Raw genomic sequence first — 21,900 nt, 5'->3', positions numbered from 1 at the left:
TTACAAGTATTTTATTTCAAATACATAGCAAATTATGGTCAGAGATTTGTGCTTGAAAAACCCTTTCAGCACCCTAATAAAGGGAAAGGTAATGCTTATTAACTTTTAAGCCTGATAGTTTTAATTTGCTGATTACGTATATTTGTCTTCCTTAATGTGGCTTTATCATTTTCTTATAGGCTCTCTATTAAGTTGGTTAGGAAAGTTAGTATGCAGAATGCCTAGTAGGAAGGGATAAACCAGATTCTAGACCCAGTTTCTTCTGCATTTATTTTAATTTTTAAAATTATGTCTCATTAACAAAGGACTTAAGATAGTAGTGTTATTTTGTGCTCTCATCTTTCAAATCTGGCCTTCCTAGATAGTCAAGTGAAACCTGTGCAAGTTTAGCTTCAGTATAATATTCCATAGGAAATATGTATACAGAAAGTGTCATTCCACAGAAAACAACCAGAAAGTAGATTTAAATTTAAAAAATTATAGACATGTATTTGGTTATACTTGAGAATAGCTTAATAAGTTACTTTGCAGTATATTTTTTGCTCATTTGGGTTTAATGTCTGTGTTGTTGCTGTCTTTAAATCTTTCTAACAGTGACCTAAGTTCTGTGTTTATGTTTTAGGTTATAAAGTTTTAGCGCTCTTGGATGTGCCTGATAAAAGTCAAGAAAAAGCTGATCTATATATCCATGTGACATACATCAAAAAGTGGGATATATGTGCTGGCAATGCCATCTTAAAAGCCCTTGGGGGGCATATGACTACCCTGAGTGGTGAAGAAATCAGTTATACTGGTTCCGACGGCATTGAAGGAGGTCTGCTCGCTAGCATCAGTATGAACCATCAGGCTCTGGTCAGAAAACTCCCAGATCTCGAGAAGACAGGACATAAATAAGCAAGGCTAATTACAAGTCCCAGCTTTTCCAGAGCTGAGCAGTCAGCCTGAAATGTTGGAGGCTTCAAAGGATCGGTGAAGACTATGCATGGTTAAGGCCATCCCAAACTTTTTAAAGTATTTATGAAGCATCAGAGATTTATTTTCCCTGTGATAGGATGCGAGATCAGGGAAAATGGGTTGCTTCGTGTCTCAAGTATTGTCTTTATTTTTGAGACTATTTTCGTACGGTTGTCATACACAAGGCGCATATATATATATATATATATATATTTGTGAATTAAAAACCTGTAGCTTAAGTCTACATTGTTGTGAGTCACCATTTTCACATAACATCATGAGTCTTCAATATTTGTTAGTACTTTTCATATAGAAGTGGGCTGAAGAGAAAGGATTGATTTTGTGTAGATGTTTATACTATTCCTTTACAGTTATATCTCATTGAAAATAAAGTAATTGGGGGTTTTTACCCCTAATTAAGATGGAAAGCACAAGAAGCCACATACTCATTAATATGCAACAAATGCTTTAGTTGTCTGTTACTGATTATTTCTTCTAGATTAAAATAGAAAAAACTTAAATTTTTTTCCTTTGAAATTTTAATAACAGGTTCACCAGCTAGTAGAGAATATAGACATGATGGTTGCGTTGTAATTGTAATTTCTGTGTGTGTTTTGTTTTTATAAAGAAAAGTGTTTGTACCTGTGGGTTCATCATTTCTGCCATCTTGTTGATTTTTGTTTGCCCTGTAGACAGTGCATGGTTCCATCCTTTCCCTCTTGACCAACATTTAGTCTTTAAATTGTAAGGTTTGGACTAAGGTTTCAGGGTTAGCACTAGGATTTTGGTGCATTTTCTCATTAGGGACAAACTATACTGTAAAGCACTGTAAGAATATAATTGATTCTATTATTAATTGAAAGTTATTTGACATTACATGAATTGAACTAGCTTTCGTTATTTTCAAAAGCCTTGTTTTAGTAGTTTTTAAAAAATTTGCCAGGTTTATATGTAGAGATTCTCAGTATCAAGAGTGAGTTATGGCTGCTTTTGCCGTGGTTGCTTTTACCATTAATAAAGGGATCTAACCTAACCAAACTCAAGCTAATAACTCTTGAGATACCTTATAGTTGCCCATAAGATTAAAATAATGAAGGTTAAAGTTACTTTCTGATGAGTTTTTTTCTATTCAGAATGCAGAATCTGGTTGGAAGAAAGGTCGTGGCATGTGTCGTTGTAAGTAGAACCTTTCTTGATGAACTATCTTTCATTGGGATATCTGATTTCTCTCACTGTGGTATCTGGAAACTTCACGTAAACAATACCATTATTTCATGTGACTTTGATGTCCTTGTATTCCATAATACACTGATAAGGAGAGAGATTTCTCATAATTTCTTTCTTTTAAATTTTTAACCCTAAAATAACTTTCCGTTTATTTTCCTGTCTTGGAAGTAAAATTGACCAAAGAGTGGACATCCTCACCTGGTGGAATGTGCATACAACTTTAAGTTTGCATATTACACTGCACAAAACCCTTTAATTCCTCATGAGGGAACTGAATCTAGTGTGATCCACATAGCCACCTAATCTCTAGCAACCGCGCACAAATCTCATAGGGTAGTGGACCTCAGTAGGTAGGCTTCTGTTCAGTGAAAATTCATTCAAAGTTTTGGTAGTTGGAACACTTGATATTTAAACAGGACTTAGGAATTCTGAACAGCGTATTGGAAACTTCATCTTTTTACTTTGCAATGAGATGAGGAAATGTTTTTTCTCAGGAGAGATGGCAAAGGCATATGCTGTTTCCAGAGTCCTGTGGTATAAGCATTGGTTTTAGTCTCAATGTGTCAAACATAGGGAAATAGGACTGGCATATTAGGAAATAGAATTTAATTGGAGGGTTTTTCCTCAATATGACATGGAAACTTTCTGATTTAATGGAAATGGAACTAGTTCATATTAGCAAGCATGACTGGTTTTATTTTTAATTTCATTAATCTGCATGTAGATAATGACTTGTGAAAGGCTTGTGTTTTATGCAAAAATTAAGACCTTGGCTGACAGTTAAATGCATTATTTTTATAATTTGTTGGGTATACTCTAGTTACTAATGATTTTTAAGTGCTTTTATAGGAAGTTCATTTAAAAAATTGTTTTTGTTTCTAAAAGTCAATATACATTACAGAACAAATATAAGTACAAAGAACAGTATTTATATTTATTTATGTAAGACATTATTGTGCCAGAACATACCAGTAAAACACCTTCATGAGTAAGTGAGGCATGTAATATCTCCCAGAATTACAATGAATAAAATTATTTCTAAAATGTAGCAAAACAGCTAGAGTTTACTTTTAGTGACCCTCACTTCCCCAACTCCTGGTCTTTCGTTTCCCTTTCCTTTGCCCTTACTTACAGCATAATTTGCCCATAAAATTAAGTTTTACATGTCACATTTAGTAAAAGCAGTGACATCAGTAACTTTAATATCCATCAACTGTCCCGTCCCTCTGCCCTACTTCCTCTCTACCTTGTTCCCTATCTCCTTAGCCTGTTCATGGGCTCCTTTGATTTCTGCTTCTCTTTCTTAACCAATCTACTCTTCCCCAGCACTTACGCTGATTCTCTCGTAGACCTCTTCCTCTCAGGATTGGTAGAACTGAGACTCTAGGAAAGTTCCCAGTGGGAGAGAGCAATCCTGGCAGAGTCCTCGTTGGCTATTACTTTTTACAGACTCTCCTGAAAAAGTAGAGGAAAGTCACCTTCAAAACCACAAAGCTTTACACTGTCAAGTCTAAGCCAATGCCTCTGTCTTTACATAGCATTTCTTCTGACCCGTCCTTCAAAGAGTGAAAATGCAGAAAATACAAGAGAGTTGGGTATATAAACCTGCTTGAGAAAACTTGCTTTTTTCTATTAGTTTTCATGGTTGCAACCCTATTTCAGTTGAGGTTATAAGGGCCTATAAGATGGGACATATTTGTCTTTTGTGTTCAATTGTTTCCCCCAATTTTAGTGTTTTTTCCTTGATTTTAACAATATTTAAATGAATTATTTATGGCTGTGTAATGAAGAGTTTTGGTTTATGTGTTTTAAGTAACAATTGTGCAGATTCTTCCTGTTTCCTTTGAACCTTGTGCAAATTGGATCAGATGAAGTAGGGGAAGAGCAGAGGCCAAGAAGAGGGTGGAAAAGAAGAAAGACAGCCCCAGGAAGGATAGCAGAGGGAGAGTACAAAGCCGCATCTGCCGTCACCCCCATAATCAGGAACTCCACCCTTGTCTCAGATGCTTAAGTCAAAAATTGGATTTCCCCTCTGGCTTTGAGGGTGACGACTCTCTAATAGGGCAAGCCTAAGTAGAGAAAGCTGGGGCGCTCCCCCCAGTTCCTGAGAGAAATATCCAGCTTGCCTCTGCTTGGTAAAACCTGGAAAATGACCTCATGGAGACAATCTTTTGCAGGTTAAAAACAAATTGTTTGGCTTATCTAGCTGCAACTACTTATCTTGGCTATGTGTTGATTGGTCCTGGATAGAAATAATGATTTTTCATTTTAGATCTTGGTTGAATTTAAGATGTGTTTAATTATTTTCAGTATATGCCTACAAAGAGTCTGTCTTGTAACTGTTGTGTAAAATAGACCTAATCTGTCATTTCATTTTTGTCCTAAAAAAAGTTGTGCCTTAACAATAGGGCATTGTATGTTAATAAGGGAAAAGAAAATCTTTTTTTAATAGATGGGGAAAATAGTAACTTTTTGCCATTTTAAGATTTAAGTTCTTGTGATGTTTTTAATATTAGAGTTGGGGAAAATTCATTAAAGTTAAATAAAATTGATATAAAATTATTTTTGCATAATCTAGCATTTACAACTAAAATACATTTTTATAAGAACTGGCATCTTGATGTATATAGGTCTGAAGTGATACTTCATCCTTTGGTTTTTAATTTGAATTAATAATATAAGACCAGGATAGATTACATTTTTTAAAAAAGTTTCTTTTTAAATCATTTCAGTGTGCTCTTATATGTTCTCCTGGTCCTCTGAGTCACTTGGGTTTTAGAATTGCTGTTTATTCATGGTACCATATCAACAATTTATTACTGTTAAAAAATACTGTATGTTGTATGACGTAACAAACCAGAGCAGTTCCTAGACGGGGGAGCCTTCTGATTAGCAGTTAATAAGAGGGCAAGAAGCATTGGACTTCGTACTTGAGAAGGAGGTTTTGGTTTATGAGGTGCTGGTTATGTAAGTGGTTTATTTTTATTTCCTCAAAGCCTGGCAGGTGCTTCCATTCCAGTTCACCATTGGTAAAGGCTTACAGCAAAGCTTTTCCTTTGTTTAAATTATTTTTAAAGTTGGGCAGTGTATTAATTTTGTGGGAAAATGAAATTTATAAGTAGTTTTCCTCTGAGATAAAATAACTCAAACTTTCAGAAGCCAAGGATGATGAAAAACATTAAAATAACTTGTTATATATTGTGTTTGTCGGGGGTCCCTAAAGTATTATGATTAAGGTAATTTGTGGAAATTGCAAAAGCAGAAACTGTGATGTTTGATTGGTAGTATGTTCCTTTAAGATTCTTTTTGAGGTGTATGTTATACACAGTAAATTATTCAGGAAAGACTTGCTCATCCTGTATCTTTTTAAATAGGAAATACAGCATGCCAAGCCATCGTTAGATCAATTAGCCTGCAAAGACTTCATCTCTCTCCCCAAACTTTCTCTTCTAAGCCATCTTCATCATTTATGTTGAATTAAGGAGGGAACATTTATGGACTTCAGTTTCTGTGTGCCCTTATGTCCACCACTGGCAGTAGCCAAAGCTAGCTTCATAGTCTAACAGGAGAGATCATGTTCTGCCATCAGGAACTGTGATGCTGCCCAGTGCGTTTTTTTCCCCCATTTGATGGTGTTACTTAAGCTTCTAAATGTGTATACACTACACAAGGGATTGACTTTACACTAAAACTATGAAATGGTGTTCCCTGCCTATGTCCCTGCCTGTTGAAACTTTGTTTTTTATCATCCTCACTTCCTGTCAATCTCTTTCTTATAATGGGCTAATCATGGAGGGGATTAGAATAAAAATAAATACCTTTGACTATCCCTTCCCCTTTGACACATTTAAAGCTGTAGAGGAGCTAGACCGTTTCCTGTTGCTGAGACACCAGAGTTTTCTTTTCTTGGCGTGCTATATACCCTGCCTCACCCACACCACCAAATTTAAGAGTCCCGACTTCAACCCCCTGTGGGAAGTAGTCTCCTCCCGCCATGTCTGTAGAGCAGTTTGTACCCCGCCATAGCGCTCAGTTTTGTATGTGCTAGTGTAAACTTCTTAGGGACAGGGATCATGTCTTGGTGATTTTTGTGTTTCCACCTCCACCCCAGCAGCTAGCCCAATGTCTTGAACAAATAAGGTGCGTGATGTCTCTTGAACTAAATTGAGTAAAAGGTTACTACTAGCATTAGGATTTCTCATGCCTCAGTTGTGTCAGCTGGTTGTTTGTTTTGTTTCCTCTGCAAATATTTATGATTATCACCTCAAAAACACTAAATTACTTTTAAGAGTTTTGCTTTCTTTACTTCGGATGCTACCCCATGGCCAATTAGCTCTAGAAAATGTCATTGCCTCAAATTAAATGATTATCCCAAACTCTCTGCCAAACTGAAATTTGAATTTTCTGAATAAATTGGTCATGTCTGAAAGAGATGATGTACTGTGTCTGCTTTTTCGTCCCTTTTTTTTTAACTATGGTAAAATATGCATAACATAAATTTACCATTTTAACCATTTTTAAGTGTACAATTCAGTAGTATTAAACACATTCGCAATGTTGTGCAGCTGTCTGTCACCACTATCCATTTGAGGAAGCTGCTCATCATCCCCAGCAGAAACTGTACCCATTAAACAGTCACTCCACACTCACCCCTCCCCTCAGCCCCTAGTAACTATCCTGCTTTCTGTCTCTGAAGGCATCTGCTTTTGAATTCTTAATTTTATGGGACGCAAAAGTCATCTGTTTGAGGATAGGTGTACATGACAAACTTGACTATAACAAAAGGAACTTGAATCCTTCGGTAGATTTTTTTAAAGTAATGAAGATGGAAGATAGAAAAGAGCGAAAGAAGAAAAGAGCAAAATTGTAGGTAGGTAGTTAATAGAAAAAGTGTGATGAGAAAAATATCCAAGGCTTTTGTTTTCCTCAAGTCTTGTAGATAATAAAAAGATGTCATCCAGCCCCTTTAAGATGTTTTGGTTTTTAATTTGGTTTCTTCTGAAGATAAATAAGCTTCAGAAGATCAAGACCGTTCATTCTATCACTGGCAGTCTATTTGTCTCTCTTTACTGATTTAAAACATAAATCAAGATTCTTTCAAATGCTTTTTCTGAAAAGCATGATTTTTCTGAAATTTTGCTTGTGAAGTTTCCTGAGGATTTCTTGAGAAAGAATTTGTCGGGCTTCAGATTAGTGTTTTCTACTTGACAACGACACTGAGTATAAAAATGGCAGGGTTGGGGAGACGTCTGGGTTTGCCCTCAAAGCTGGCGAGCCCTATCCCGGCTGTGGATTTCTAGGTGGTTGCTGTCCTGGGATACTCTACTGCTGCTTCCGCACCTACCTGGTCTCTCTGGGCTACAGCCACACACAGGAGGCAGAAAATACCTGTTTGAAAACTGAAAGAAGCAGATGACACTTTTTAGAACAGAGATACGTAGTTTTACATTGAGACCTTTGTAGTATTGGGTTCATGTTAGATAGTCCATAAATGTACCTTGATAATTAGATTTTTTAAGTGCTTGGCTCAGGAAAGGGCAATGAGTGATGGGGTACTTTGTTTAGTTCTCCCTCTTATTTTTTAACCACTTGTGAGATTGAGGAAATTTAAACCGCTGGCATCTACTTCAAATCCAAGCCATCTAGTAAAAACATCGGGAGTTTCTCTGGTTGCTGATGGGCTTTCTTCATAGTACATTTTAATTTCATGGGAGTTACAGATAACTCTGTGGCCCTCTTGCTATTTCTGTTGCTATGCCTAGCATATATATCCTAACATGAAAAAAAAGACTCTGTTCCTTGAACACCAGCATAAGCTAGCAGCGTCCTTTGCTGTAGGCCTCTTCTACCAAACTAGGAAAGACTCCTTAGAGTCAAGCATCTTGCAGATTTTGCCATGGATTATGTAAAAACAAGTGGTATCTGGAAAAGTCAAGATTGAAACCGGCTCAACACAAGGTTGACGTAAGGGAAGCCATATTGTAGAAAAGAGACCATGTTGTAGCGTTGAATGACCTCTGACTAACGCAGCTGGATTTGCACCCTCCAGGAGATCCACCTGTTCTGTAGATTTTATGACTCCTGCTTGTGCACATACCTCCCAGCTGCGATAAGATGGTACTTCTTTCTTTCAAGTTCCTTAGGAATGTGGTGACCCCCAAACTGAGAGTCTATGCTGATAGCCATCATCAATGAAAACAAAGGTCTGGTGTGGCAACTCCCAGTCTGTAACACCAGAGGGTCAACATTCCTAACCCCTCCCCTTTAACCCACTGGCCTATATAACTGCTTCAAGATTCTGTGACCCCTTGAGATGGTTCTTTTGGACGTTAGTTGACCATCTTCCCTCTTGTTAGAAAGCTGTAATAAAATGCCCTTTCTCTGCCACCATCTTGCCTCTTGATGATTGGCTTTTGTCTCATGGTGAGCAGATTGTGCCCTTTGTGTGGTAACAAGATCAAAGAAGGTAAGATGATAAAAATGGTGGATATTCAGCAATATCTTGGGGAAAGTGAGTGTGATGTGTACACTGTAGGGGAAGAAGACATTTCCTCTACCCACTCTGGGTCTTTCTGGCTGGACAACGAATTAAATTCACATGAGACAGAATAACAGGAGAAAATTAAACAAAGTTTTATAACGTGTACATGGGGGAGGCTCAGGCAAACTGAACAACTCGCCAAAATGGCAGAAGCTCTCACCTTAAATACCACCCTCAGGTAAAGACAAAGGAGGATGTTGGGGTTGGGAAGAGTCAGTTATGGGAGATCACCAAAGAAGCACAATAAACAAGAGTAAGGTTATTATGCAGATTTAAGTCCTTGCCTTCCTCATTGATTGAGTTTCTAGAGATAAGGTCATCCCTCCTTCTTCCTGGTAGAGAGGGAGACACCTTTACAGATGGAGATTTCCTTTACAAATGTAAATGTCTCTTAACAAAGGGTCAGTAAATTCTACTTTTCAGACTTTCTTTCCTGTCTGCAGTTTTTAAAAATAACCAGCCCAAAATAATCCTCATGCCAAAGAGACATATCTTTGGGTGGCCAATTCCAGTCCCCCACAACACATACAAGGATGGAAAATCTGATCATATACATCTGAGGATGGCTAGATAACTTGGTATGGTATTTTTACATTTCTTATTTCAATTTGACTAAAAGCCCGGGAAGGAGAAAGCAAATGTTCCCCTTTTAGAGATAGTCTTCCATAGGTGGCCAACAGTGACCTCCAGAACTGCCAAGTGCCAATGCCTATCTGGTTTGAATTTTGCTGTGGTTGATTAGGTCTTCCTGGAAACTGTCTTTCCCCTTTTGATTTCCATGACCTCATTTTCTTCTGGTTTTCCTTCTACCTCTTTGACTACTTTTTAGTCTCTTTTCTTGGTCCTCTGCTACTATCCATTCCTAATTTATCCCTAATTAATTTAGCACTAAATTACTTTAAGAGATTTTAAAATTTATTTTAGGGATGGGGCTAAAAGCAGTTTAAAAAAGTTTTTTTTCTTATTTATAAACATGACACATGCTCAAAAAACATGAGTAAAACACATATAAGTGCAAAGTAAAAAGTTAATGCCACTTCTAATTCCACCACTCAAAGGTAACCATGATTCACACTTTTGTGTGTGTGTTTTTTCCCTATTGAAATATAGATTATACATGCATAATTTAACAGAAATATACTTACATTTTTTACTTTGCTTTGTCCATTTACCAATATAGTTTTGACATTTTTTATCTTAGTGCTCTTGTACAGTGTTTTAAAAGTTATAATACTCAACTCTACAGACGTACATGATTTACTTATTGTATCCCCGGTTGTATACATATTTTCCACTTTAGTTATTGCAGATAACAGAACGATGATCACCCATGTGATTACTTCCTTAATCTACTTCTATGTGAAATGATACACCTGTTTAAAGGATATAAGCAATGAATGCATTCTTATGAAATCAGCGCTATGTTTGTTGTAGAAAAGTTATGGTTTAGCCAAAACTGTAGAATCCTACACTTAGACTCAGACATAATTAACCTACTGGTTGCACGTTTGGAGGTCCCTGAGACCACTCTCAGTTTCAATAATTCACTAGAAAGGCTCAGAACTCTGTAAAGCTGTTATACTCGTGATTATTATTCATTACAGCGAAAGAATACAGGTTAAGATCAACGATTAGAAAAGGCACCTAGGGCACAGTTGAGAAGGGTTCCAGCTGCAAGCCTCCAGTCATCCTCTTCCAGTGGAGCTGCATAGACAGTAGTTACTTCTCCCATCAATGCATATGTGGCAACATAAATGGAGTATTGCCAACCAGGGAAGCTCACCCAAGCCTTGGTATCCAGGACTTTAATTAGGGATTGGTGATGTAAGGATGACTAGCTACTTCATGCTTGATCTTAGTCTTCAGCCCCTCCAGAGGTCAAGTTGATACCGTGTGGCAAAAAGATCCCACCATAAATCACTTTGTTAACATAGACTATCCAGTATGGTAAACAAAGAAAATATTGTCAGGCAGAACATTCCAAGTCAAGGCAATACTTCACTGCATACTGGTGTATGTTCTAACCTAGATCTCTTTGTGTATACATATGTTCCTGTTATATTTATATCTTATTCTATTACTATTATTAGTATCAATAGTATTAATACTAATGTTAATTAGTACCAATATTCATCTATTAGTATTACTCTATTATTACTTAGCCTTTCCCTGTCTATGAATACTCAACTGAAATATTGTTTATAATTGTTGAATAGTATTCTATCATATAAGTGTAGCATTATGTTATTTCTAATTTTTATTTTTGCTATTATGAATAGCAGTACAATGATTATCCTAGTTAAATCTTCATACACATTCATCGTTAGGATTCTTAGAAAAATTTCCTAGAAAAGAAATTATTGGGTCAAAGGCCAACCATATTGTTCAACATTTTTGTGTATATATAACCACAGCGTGAAGACTCTAGAAAAATTCTGTTAATTTATGCTTCCACCAGGAGTGAATGAGTATATTCACTTCTACTTACAAATATTAGATATTTTTTAAAGTCAATTTCATAAGTGAAAAATGAGTTCAATTTGCATTTTTGTAACTAAAGAAGTTTTACATTTATTATCTGCTATTCATTTATTTGTATTTCATTTGTGAATTATGTGTGTTCTTTATTCACTGTATTACTGTTACATATACGTTAATGACAAGCCTTTGCCAACTGTGTCACAATTGTATAAGTCAGTTTGTTTTTGTCTTTTTAAAATTTTGCTTCTTTCCATTGGTTTGTGGCTTGTGTTGTTTCTGATGAGAAGTCAGCAGTAATGCGTAGCCTTAATGCTCTCTGTAACACTGTGTCGTTTTCTCTGACTGCTCTAAGAAATTCTCTTTATCGTGGAATTTCATCAGTTTAATTGTACTGTGCCTTGGTATGGTCTTTCTGTTTATCTTGTTTGGGATTTATTGACATTCTTGGATAGATGGTAAGACACTTTTGAACAAATATGAAAAATTTATGCTCATTATTTCTTCAAATAATATTCTGCCCTCCCTTCTCTTCTCTCCACCTGAAATTTGCAGTTACTTTTAAGTTAGACTGCTCAGTATTGCCCCAGAGGCCATTGAGGCCTCTTCCTTTCTCTTTGTCCTTCAGCTTGGACAGCCTTTGTTGTCATGTCTTCCGCTTCCCTCCAGTAACCCTTACACTTGTTATTCTTGCAGTCTCTAGTCTATTGTTAAGTCTACCCAGGGAATTGTTTATTCTGAGTGGCTTTTAGCTCTGAAGTTTCCCGTTGGTTATTTTTTGTAGTTTCTGCCTCCTCCTTTTATTTACGTTTACTTTAAATCCTTGGACATATTTATAATATCTGTTTTAAACTCTTGTCTGATAATTCCATCAACTCTGTCATTTCTGGGTCTTTTCTATTGGTTAATTTTTTCTTCTATTTATGAGTATCATTTTCCTGATTCTCTGCATGTCTAGAAGATCTGGATTTCTAGAAATAAGCATCTTGAGCAATGACAGATTTTTTTCAAAGAGTTTTAAATTAATGTAAGAAGGTACACATCCTCTGGAAGACATGATATTTACTTTAACTTATTTTTAATTGTCTTGTTGAATATCAGTATTTTATGATTTGGTTGTTAAGAAACATCAGAAAATTATGAGAAAATGAAACACAGTCTATATGTACAGTCGTCTCCTCACTATTATTTTTCCTTTAAGACCACAAATGAGCAGGAGAGTCATAATAAATCAAATCTGATGATCACCATTTTGGGAATTAATATGTGTTTTTGAGATTAAATATATGCAATCTAATCAAAATGTCAGGATTACTGTGATGCATATAATTCAAACTATTTAGTCATTGGAATGTAAGAAATTTTATACTCTAGATTCTTTTTTCCTGAAGATAAGCCTTCTCTGTTTTAAAAATTTGCCTGAATTTGAGTAGCATATTGAATTTAAAAGCTATTTATATGGTAATAAGCAGAGTAACAGTTAAGTTAGTGCTTGAGCTCTATCACTTGTGAAGGCAATAAAAAGTGTTTCCAGCCAGAAAAGAATAAATTTAATTTGCCAAGAAAGAATACCATTTTTCATCTTCAGTTCACTCAGAGACAACATTTAATGACCCTAGCAGTTTATTAAGTATTGAAGTCTTGAAAAAAAGTCTCTGAGTAAGTCAAGAAGGTCTCAGGTCTATTTCTTGGGGAAAAAATCCCTGGATTAAATAGAGAAAGAGCTTAATAAAGACTGGAATGCACTGAACACAAGAAAAGATGTTTAGGGCAGCAACTATTAAAGTGAAAATGGACACGAAGAGTAGCACATGTCAACCACTTGCCAAACCAGCCAACTGTGCTATGGCCTTTCCTTTCTGGGAGGGAACCTGCTTCGTGTCCCTACTCTTCTGAGTGCTGGATCTGTTCCCAAATGTTCACATGAGGTGCAACAATAACTAGAAGTGATTCTGTTTGGGGCTTTATGAAAACAGCGACGTCTTTCCAAGGACTACCTCCCTATCCTATGAAACAAGAATTTTACAAGCTTTAGGTAATGTAGGTAAACCAAGTACAACAACCCTGAACGCTCTTTGGTGGGATTCGAATTGTAATTTATTATTCCATCTCTCAAAGAACTATTTAGACAACAACAAACCTTTGTGGCAGGTACATCAGCCCAGAGAAATTTTCTTCTTTGGGGAGACAGTGTGGTATAGCGGTGAAACAGGCCTAGGAATCAGATGGGGTGGATTCACATCTAGCTGAGTGACTTTGGACAGATAACTAATTCTATATGTGCCTCAGGTTTCTTATCTGTAAAATGAAGACAAAGATAATATTTCCCCATAGAACTAATCACGAAAAATAAAGTCCTCCATGAAGGTTAGCTGTTATTAATATTTCATTTTCTTAGCTCTGCAGTCTTCTGTTTCTCTTTGGGAGTTCTCTTTCTGACCCTCCACTCTTTAGGATCCATTTTCAGCATTATAGTGTCACAAAAGGGAAGATTTATTTCCCTAATTTGTGGAGAGCAAAAATCCTTTCCCATTGGATGCAAGCTGGCTGCCCACTCGGAAGAGAGATGGATGCTCTTATGCTTTCTGTAGAACGGGATTGTATGCCCTTTCTGCCTACTACAGCTCAGCTCCAGGTTTGTTATTTAATCATTCCGCACACATCATCATAGAAGCCACACCAGTTTGGAAGAAAAGCATTGAGTGATAAATTATTATACAAAATCATAATCTATATGAATAATTGAGTAAAAAAATTAAAGACTATGACAGGAGTTTGTTTATAGGTATAATTACCTATGTCTCAGTTTGCTCAGAACAATCCTTGTTAATGCCTGTTGTCTGGGCATCTCATTCAGTCAAGTATTTGTCCCAGGATTTTATCTTTTATTTTTTAATGGAACAATGTCGTAGTTGCATTAAGATAAGCCAGGATGGCTTTGGTAGGCTTCCACCTTGTCTTTCCAGCTTCTGCTTATCTTTTCTGGTAGCATGTGGGAGGAATGTTCAGTGAATAGTATACTCACTCTAATAAGTGGTTAAATCTGATAAGTGATAACCCATCTGTCTTTTCCAGATTCTTTCCAAGCACAACATAATTAATGTCTTCCTTCCAGAAAAGGGCAGCACATAGAGCACGCAATGATAAAACAAAGTGCTTATAGATGGGAGTGGCTGCAGACAGCTCCCTGTCTGATCTTGAACAGTGCTAGGCCCCCGTCAACCACTTGCTGTGGCCTCTAATTGTGTCATGGCCCTGGATACAAGCTGTTGCATCACGAAGCTGCCAGGTCAGCAGGAAATGTGAGAAACTATAAGTTTTTTATATGTCAAATATTTGTGGGAAATAGAGGCTGAACACTTTTTCATCAAGAGCAGTCTGAATGCTCTTACCACAGCAGTTTTATCACTTATTGTATAGGGAAAATCCACAGCTATTTATTTTACGATTTTTGATTTCTAAATTTTGCAATAAGCCCTTTCAATAACAATGAGCTCAAAAAGTATGTATTTAATGAAAAATAGAGAACTAAATTTTCATTTCTCAAGAAAGGTGAGGATGAATAGTATTGTCTACAGAAATAACATAAAAACCAGAAGACACAAGTCTGTCAAAGAAACATCATCATCTTCTTCAAAAGTTAGTACTTACTTTAAGAAAACTGAGCCTAAAGATGACAGTTCCACGCATATAGCACAGACTGTATGCTTGTCTTTCAGTCTGAGAAGGCTGACTTCTCATTTAGATCAAATGACTGTTCATCCAAATTAATTTTACTTGGTTTTCATTCCAAAATGTCATTGGCATCACTAATAAGTGGGGTAATACACTTAACACATTGGCCCCATTGACAGAAGGAGAATTTTGCGAACAGTTAAATGATACCACTTTTACATCAGTGTTATCAGAGATTTAAAATAGGAAATTATTTCCAATAATAATTATTTGTTTTTTCTAAATCGACCCAACCAAAGTAAAGTTCTTGGGAGTTTATTCTGTAAAAGATGAAACATCTAACATTATTGTTAATGAGTCATGGAAGAACTTATTTGTCAACCAAATCTAAATGTCTTCCATTTAGAGCTTTTATAAACGAGTCCTCTAAATTCTGGTTACTTTTAAAACTTTAATCAAAGTAGCCAATAAATGGAGCATCAAAAACTTGAGCTTTTGATGCTTTTAGAAAATTGCAATTATTGAAACAATCATGGAAGGCAAGAAAATATTGACTTTTCTTCCTACAAAATCAGTGGAGAAACTGAACAAATTAAATAATGACAGCACAAACAGTGTATAAAATTTAATTTTGAAATCTACAAATATGCATTGGAGTATCTTGAAGTAAAAAAAGTCTTTTGATGGAGATACTCTTTTTTTTTGATAAAAAACTTTTCTTTTCTTTTTTTTTAATTTTTATTTTTTTCGGATGTACATCGTATTTCAAATTCTGGATACATTACATCATGTTCACCACCTGAACACTAATTATAGTGCATCCCCTCACATGTGACCCTAATCACCCCTTTTGCCCTCCCCCTCCCCCCTTCCCCAATGGTAACCACCAGTCCAATCTGGTGGAGATACTCTTTTAAATTAGATGACTTTATGTTTTGTGCTGGAATGGAATGAAACTGAGAATGAACATAATTTTGCAACCTCTAAATTTGGAGAGATATTTAAAAGAATTGTAAATAGTGACAGCTTATTTGATGAGTTTTGTCTCATAAGAATATTTGTTGGAGAAAGGTATTTTAAATGAAGAATAAAACACAGTATCTATGTAGATATTTGGGCCACATTATTTACTCATTTCAATATGAATAAAGTTGGAATTGACAATTTCTTCTATTTACTTGAACTTGTGCTGAGCATACCAGGTATTTCAGTACCTGTATGGAGTGTATTTTCACAATAAAAATATAATTTTATTTAAAAACTGTCAATATTTCTCCATAGAAAAGAATCATTAGCTTATGCTGTGTAACACACTACTCTAAAATATAATGGCTTAAAATAACATTTATTGACTCATGATTCTGTGAGTTGGCCATTTGGGCTGGGGTCAGGTGAGTGGTTCTTCTGCTCGTCTCAGATAGGCTCACTCATGTGATTGCAGTCTTCCAAAAGATGGGCTTCCAATGTCTGGTCTGGGATGGCCTCTATCACATGATGGATGGTTGGTGCTGGCTGTTAGTTGCTGTTGGAAATTTCTACTGGGATGAAAGGAGTGACTGTACTACACATCTCCAGCAGGCTGTCCTGGGCTCATTGACATGATGATGGACAACAGGGTTCCAAGAGCAAGAAAAGGACGAGCCCGATGTTCAAGTGTTTTTTGATCCCATGTGTACATCACATTTGCTAATGTCCTATTGGCCAAAACAAGTCGTTTGTGCAAGCCTAGATTCAGAGGGTGACACGATTGCACTACAAAGGGACATGCCAATAAGGATGAGAGCAATGTGTGGCCATTTTTGCAGTCTACCACTGTCTTAGTCTGCTTGGGCTGCTATCATACAATACGACAGACTAGGCAGCTTAAAAACAACAGAAATTGATTTCTTACGGTTCTGGAGCCTGGGAAGTCACATTCTGGTGAGGCCCCTCTTCCTGGTTCATAGCCAACACCTTCTTGCTGTGTCCTCACATTGTGGAAAGGGTGAGGGATCTCTGTGGACTCTCTTTTATAAGAACACTAATCTCATTCATGAAGGCTCCACCCTCACGACCTAAGCACCTCCAGAAGGCCCCACCTCCTAATAATATCATTTTGGGGGTTGGAATTTCAACATAAGAATTTCAGGGGGACACAAACATTCAGACTATAACAGCCACAAAAGTTGTGAATAATTTCTAATAAAACACAGTTTTCAATGTTATGAAAAAGTAAGAATAGTATCATAATGAAGAAAAATACTCTATTCAGAAAAATACAAGTGACGCAATATTAGAAACAGAGATGGCTATGAAACTGATTAAAAAATGTGAAATTATGCCAGTGACGATTATGTTATTTTCAACTGTTTTGTTAAAAAACAAAATTCAACGGAGTAAATTTTAAAGATCTTATTGGCCTTGGTCAATGCTTCATGAATTGGGCAGCATCCAATCTAGCAGACAGAAAGATAGGACAAGGAAGTTATACTAGGCAAAAAAGTGAATTGGTTATTAAAGGTTACTTTCCTTTAGGGTATTCCAGAGGTCTATTGGGCAAACAACCTAATTAATGCTGATCATGTGATTCCTGATTGATTCCTTACACCTGAATGGTGTAAGATTCCATTTCTGAGAGAGATGAAATTGAATTAATTTAAGTCTTGGTTTAATGACTTGGGGCTTAGCATAAGCAACTACATTTTGGGCCTGTTGTCTTATTTTTAACAGTTTACATATTAATATAAAGAAGTTTCTTTCTTGCTTTAATGTGTTCAGGTACGTTACTTTGAGTTTAAAAGATTACTTTTGTAAATAATTTTGAATAGCATTTTTATAAGCATGATAATTATGAAATCAATGTGTTGGTCAATAAATAATTTTAAAATTTATCATTGTAACTATTTTCGCCTCCTTTTTCTCTCTCAAAATTATCCACATTTGGGTGATAAATTATATAGCCACTCCATTAATATGTGTCTGTGAGCTCGGGTGGTCAGCTCAGGGAATTGTGGGAGGCTACTATAGGAATAAATTAGGAAAATCACATAATGGAGTTGGAAGTGAAAATAAGGAGACAAAACTGATCTGGAAGTCTTCTAAACCATGAAAGTTAATTATTCTTCTACCATTCTATTTTTCTAGAAGATTTTAAGACCAACTACAGTCCTGTAGCAGACTAACAGAAGAAATTTCCTTTCAGTTTGATTTGTTCTAGGATCATAGAGGCCTGAAGTTGAAAGGGACTATAAACTTTATCTAGTCCTGAGTTTGCAAATGTAAATGCTCAGAGGCTAAGGAGATAAATACGTAGCAATACAAATTAGTAGGAATTGCTGGAGACAATGGCATATTGAAGAGCACATGCCTTTCCAAAGGGGCAGCCACTCCTCAACTTCAACTATCTTTTGCAGTGTGGAAATATCAGCCTTGCACGAGATCTGAATTTTGAAGAGAAGCTGTGGATATGGAGTGTGAGAGAGAGAGAGAGAGAGTGTGTGTGTGTGTGTTTTATTGCATCATTTATTTTTCATTGAGGTAAAACTGGTTAACATTATATAAATTTCAGATGTACATCATCATATTTTGACTTCTGTAGAAGACATTGTGTTTACCACCAAAAGTCTGGTTTCTGTCTGTCAACATACAAATGTTCTTCTTTACCCCTTTCACCCTCCCGTCACCCTCTTCTCTGGTATCCACAAATCTGTTCTCTGTATCAATGTGTCTGTTATTACTATTATGTTTTTATCTTCCACATGTGAATGAAATTATATGGTATTTGTCTTTCTCATCTGATTTATTTTACTTAACATAATACATGTTGTCACAAAGACAAGATTTCATCTTTTTCATGGCTGAGTAGTATTCCATTATGTATATATACCATATCTTCTATAACCATTCATCTGCTGATGGGCACTTAGGTTGTTTCCAAGTCTTGGCTATTATAAACAATGCTGCAATAAATATAGGGGTGGATATAGCTTTTTGAATTAGAGTTTTTGTGATCTTTGATAAATACCCAGAAATGGAATAGCTGGGTCATATGGCAGCCATATTTTTAATTTTTTGAGGAAAATTCATTCTGTTTTCCATAATGACTGTACCAATTTACATTCCCATTGGCAGTGTGTGAGGGTTCCCTTTTCTCCACAACCCCTCCAACACTTTTTGTTTCTTGTCTTTTTTAATAATAGCCATCTAGCGGGTGTGAGGTGATAGCTCATTGTATTTTGGCTTGCATTTCCCTGATGATTAGTGATGCTAAACATTTTTTCATGTGCCTATTCACCATCTGTATATCTTGTTTAGAAAAATGGCTGTCCAGATCCTCTGCCCATTTTTTAATCAGGTTGTTTGGTTTTTTGTTGTTGAGTTGTATGAGCTGTTTATATATTTTAGATGTTAACCTATTATCAGATGTATGATTTATAAATATCTTCTCCCAATCTCTCTTCATTTTATTGATGGTTTCCTTTGCTGTGCAAAGGCTTTTTCATTTGATATAGTCCCATTTGTTTATTTTTTCTTTTGTTTCTCTTGCCTGAGGAGACATCCAAAAAGATATTGCTAAGACTGGTGTCAAAGAACATGCTGCCATGGGCTGGCCCCATGGCCGAGTGGTTAAGTTCGCATGCTCCAGTTCAGTGGCCCAGGATTTTGCTGGTTCAAATCCTGGGCATGGACATGGCGTCACTCATCAAGCCATGCTGAGGTAGCATCCCACATGCCACAACTAGAAGGACCCACAACTAAAACTACACAACTATGTACTGGGGGGCTTTGGGAAGAAAAAGGAAAAATAAAATCTGTAAAAAAAAAGAAAAAAAGGAATATACTGCCTATGTTTTCTTCTAGAAGTTTTATGGTTTCAGCTCTTACATTCAAGTCATTAATCCATTTTGAGTTAATTTTTGTCTATGATATTAGATAGTGGTCTACTTTCATTCTTTTGCAGGTGACTGTCCAGTTTTCCCAAGACCATTCATTTAGTTTTTTTTCAATTATTTTATTGAGATCATAATGGTATATAACATTGTATAATTTCAGGTATACATTATTATTTATCACTTTCAGTATAGACTACATCATGCTTATGACCAACAGTCTAATTTTTATCCATCACCATATATATGTGCCTCTTTACCCATTTCGCTCACTCCCCAATCCCCTTCCCCCTCTGGTAACTGCTAATCTGTTCTCTTTATCTATGCCTACACCATTTATTAAAGAGACTCCTTTCTCCATTTTATGTTCTTGGCTCCTTTATAAAAAATTAGCTGTCTATAAATGTGTGGGTTGATTTCTGGGCTCTCAATTCCTTTGACATATTTAATATTACAGGTCTGCTGGTGATGAATTCCTTTACTTTTCATGTGTCTAAAAAAGTCTTTGTTTTACCTTCTGAAAGATATTTTTGCAGGGTATAAAATTCTAGATTAACAGTTTTCCCTTTTAGTAGTTTAAAGATGTTCCTCCATTGTCTTCTCACATGCATTGTTTCTGATGAGAAACCTGTGATCAGCCATATCTTTCTTACTCTGTATGTAAGGTGTATTTTTTCCTTTATCTACTTTTAAGATATTCTCTTTATCAGTGCTTTTGAGCAACATGATTTTGATTTTCCTTGCCATATTTGCTACATATTTATTGTGTTTAGAGTTTATTAAGCTTCTTGGAGCTGTGTCTTGATAGTTTTTATCAATGTTGGAAACATTGTGGCCAATATTTCTTCAAATGTTTTTCACCTCTTCTCTCCATGGGTAGTCTTATATTAGGCTGCTTGATGCTGTCTCCCAACTCACTGATGTGTTATCCATTTTTTTTCAGTCTTTTTCCTCCTCTCTACATTTCATTTTGGATAGTTTCTATGCCTATATTTTCAAGTTCACTAATTCTTCTTCTCTATGATGTTTAATCTGCCATTAATCTCATCTCCAAAAGTTTTATTTGGTTCTATTTTTGAATCTTCCATGTAAATATACAAAATATAGTTATAATACTGTTTTAATGCCATAATCTGCTACTTCTAACATTTTTCTATGAGTTGGTTTCAATTGATGTTTCTCCTCATTATGGGTGATATTTTTCTGCTTCTTTGCATAACTGTTCGTATTTGATTAGATGCCAGGCATTTGGAGTTTTTCTTTGTTTCATGCTGGACATTTTTGTATTTCTATGAATATTCCTGAGCTTTGTGCTAAGACTTAGTTATAGTACTTGGAAACAGTTTGATTCTTCCAGTTACAAACTTTAAAATTTGCTAGGAGGGACCAGAACAGAATTTATTTTATTGATAGTCATTCCCCTACTACCTTTCTGAGTATTCAGTCCTATGCCCTTTGAATTATGAGTTTTTCCAGTCTGACTGGTGGGAACAGGCACTATTCCCAGATGTTGGTGAGTGCTGGGTACTGCTCCTTCTAATCTTTTCTAACAGTTCTTTTTCTCACATGCATGTGCTGATCATTACTCTACTGAACACTCTAAAGGGTCCCTCTGAACATGTCCGTAGGTCTATATCTGTGAAGCTCTCTCCTCTCTGGTATTCTTTCATGTTAACTCTAGCCACTTTGGTCACCCTAGACACACGCTTATTTCTCCTGAACTCAGTGAGTCTGCTGAGCTCTATCTGAATTTCCCTCCCGTGCTGTCACCTGAAAACTCTCTCAAGGCAGGAAGTTGGAGTAATCATAGCATTAACTTTATTTCTTTCCTAACTCTCAGGAGTCATTGTCCCTCATTACCTGATGCCCAGTGTCTTGAAAACTGTTGTTTTACGTATCTTTTTCAGCTTTTGTTTGTTTCAAGTGGGAGCATAAATTCATCCATGTTACTTCATCTTGGCCAGATTTGGAAATCCTTGGTTTACTATTTTGGTAGGTAGACTCAGCTTTATGAGCATAATCGTTTCATGCCAAGGGTCAGGGAATCCTGTCAATTCTGCTAGGTGCTGAATATGTTTACACCAATTATGCATTTCAAAACTGGAAAAATAACCACAGGTTGAATTCAGGAACCCACTGGGCCCACGATGAGACAGA

General features: G+C 36.1%; 1 protein-coding gene across 1 annotated transcript in view; it reads left to right on the top strand.

Annotated features, from left to right (window-relative positions):
- BPNT2 (3'(2'), 5'-bisphosphate nucleotidase 2) overlaps nt 1-6,612 on the top strand; it is a 36,800-nt gene extending 30,188 nt beyond the window's left edge. Inside the window, exon 5 of the mRNA XM_046641697.1 lies at nt 623-6,612. Coding sequence (XP_046497653.1) covers nt 623-894 — 272 coding nt within the window. The 3' untranslated portion in view covers nt 895-6,612. The remainder of the gene's footprint in view (nt 1-622) is intronic.
- Nucleotides 6,613-21,900: the final 15,288 nt, after the last annotated feature.

The sequence above is a fragment of the Equus quagga genome, chromosome 16, assembly GCF_021613505.1.
Source record: "Equus quagga isolate Etosha38 chromosome 16, UCLA_HA_Equagga_1.0, whole genome shotgun sequence".
Classification (NCBI taxonomy): Eukaryota; Metazoa; Chordata; class Mammalia; order Perissodactyla; family Equidae; genus Equus; species Equus quagga.
This window is presented reverse-complemented; position numbering and strand designations above follow the sequence as displayed.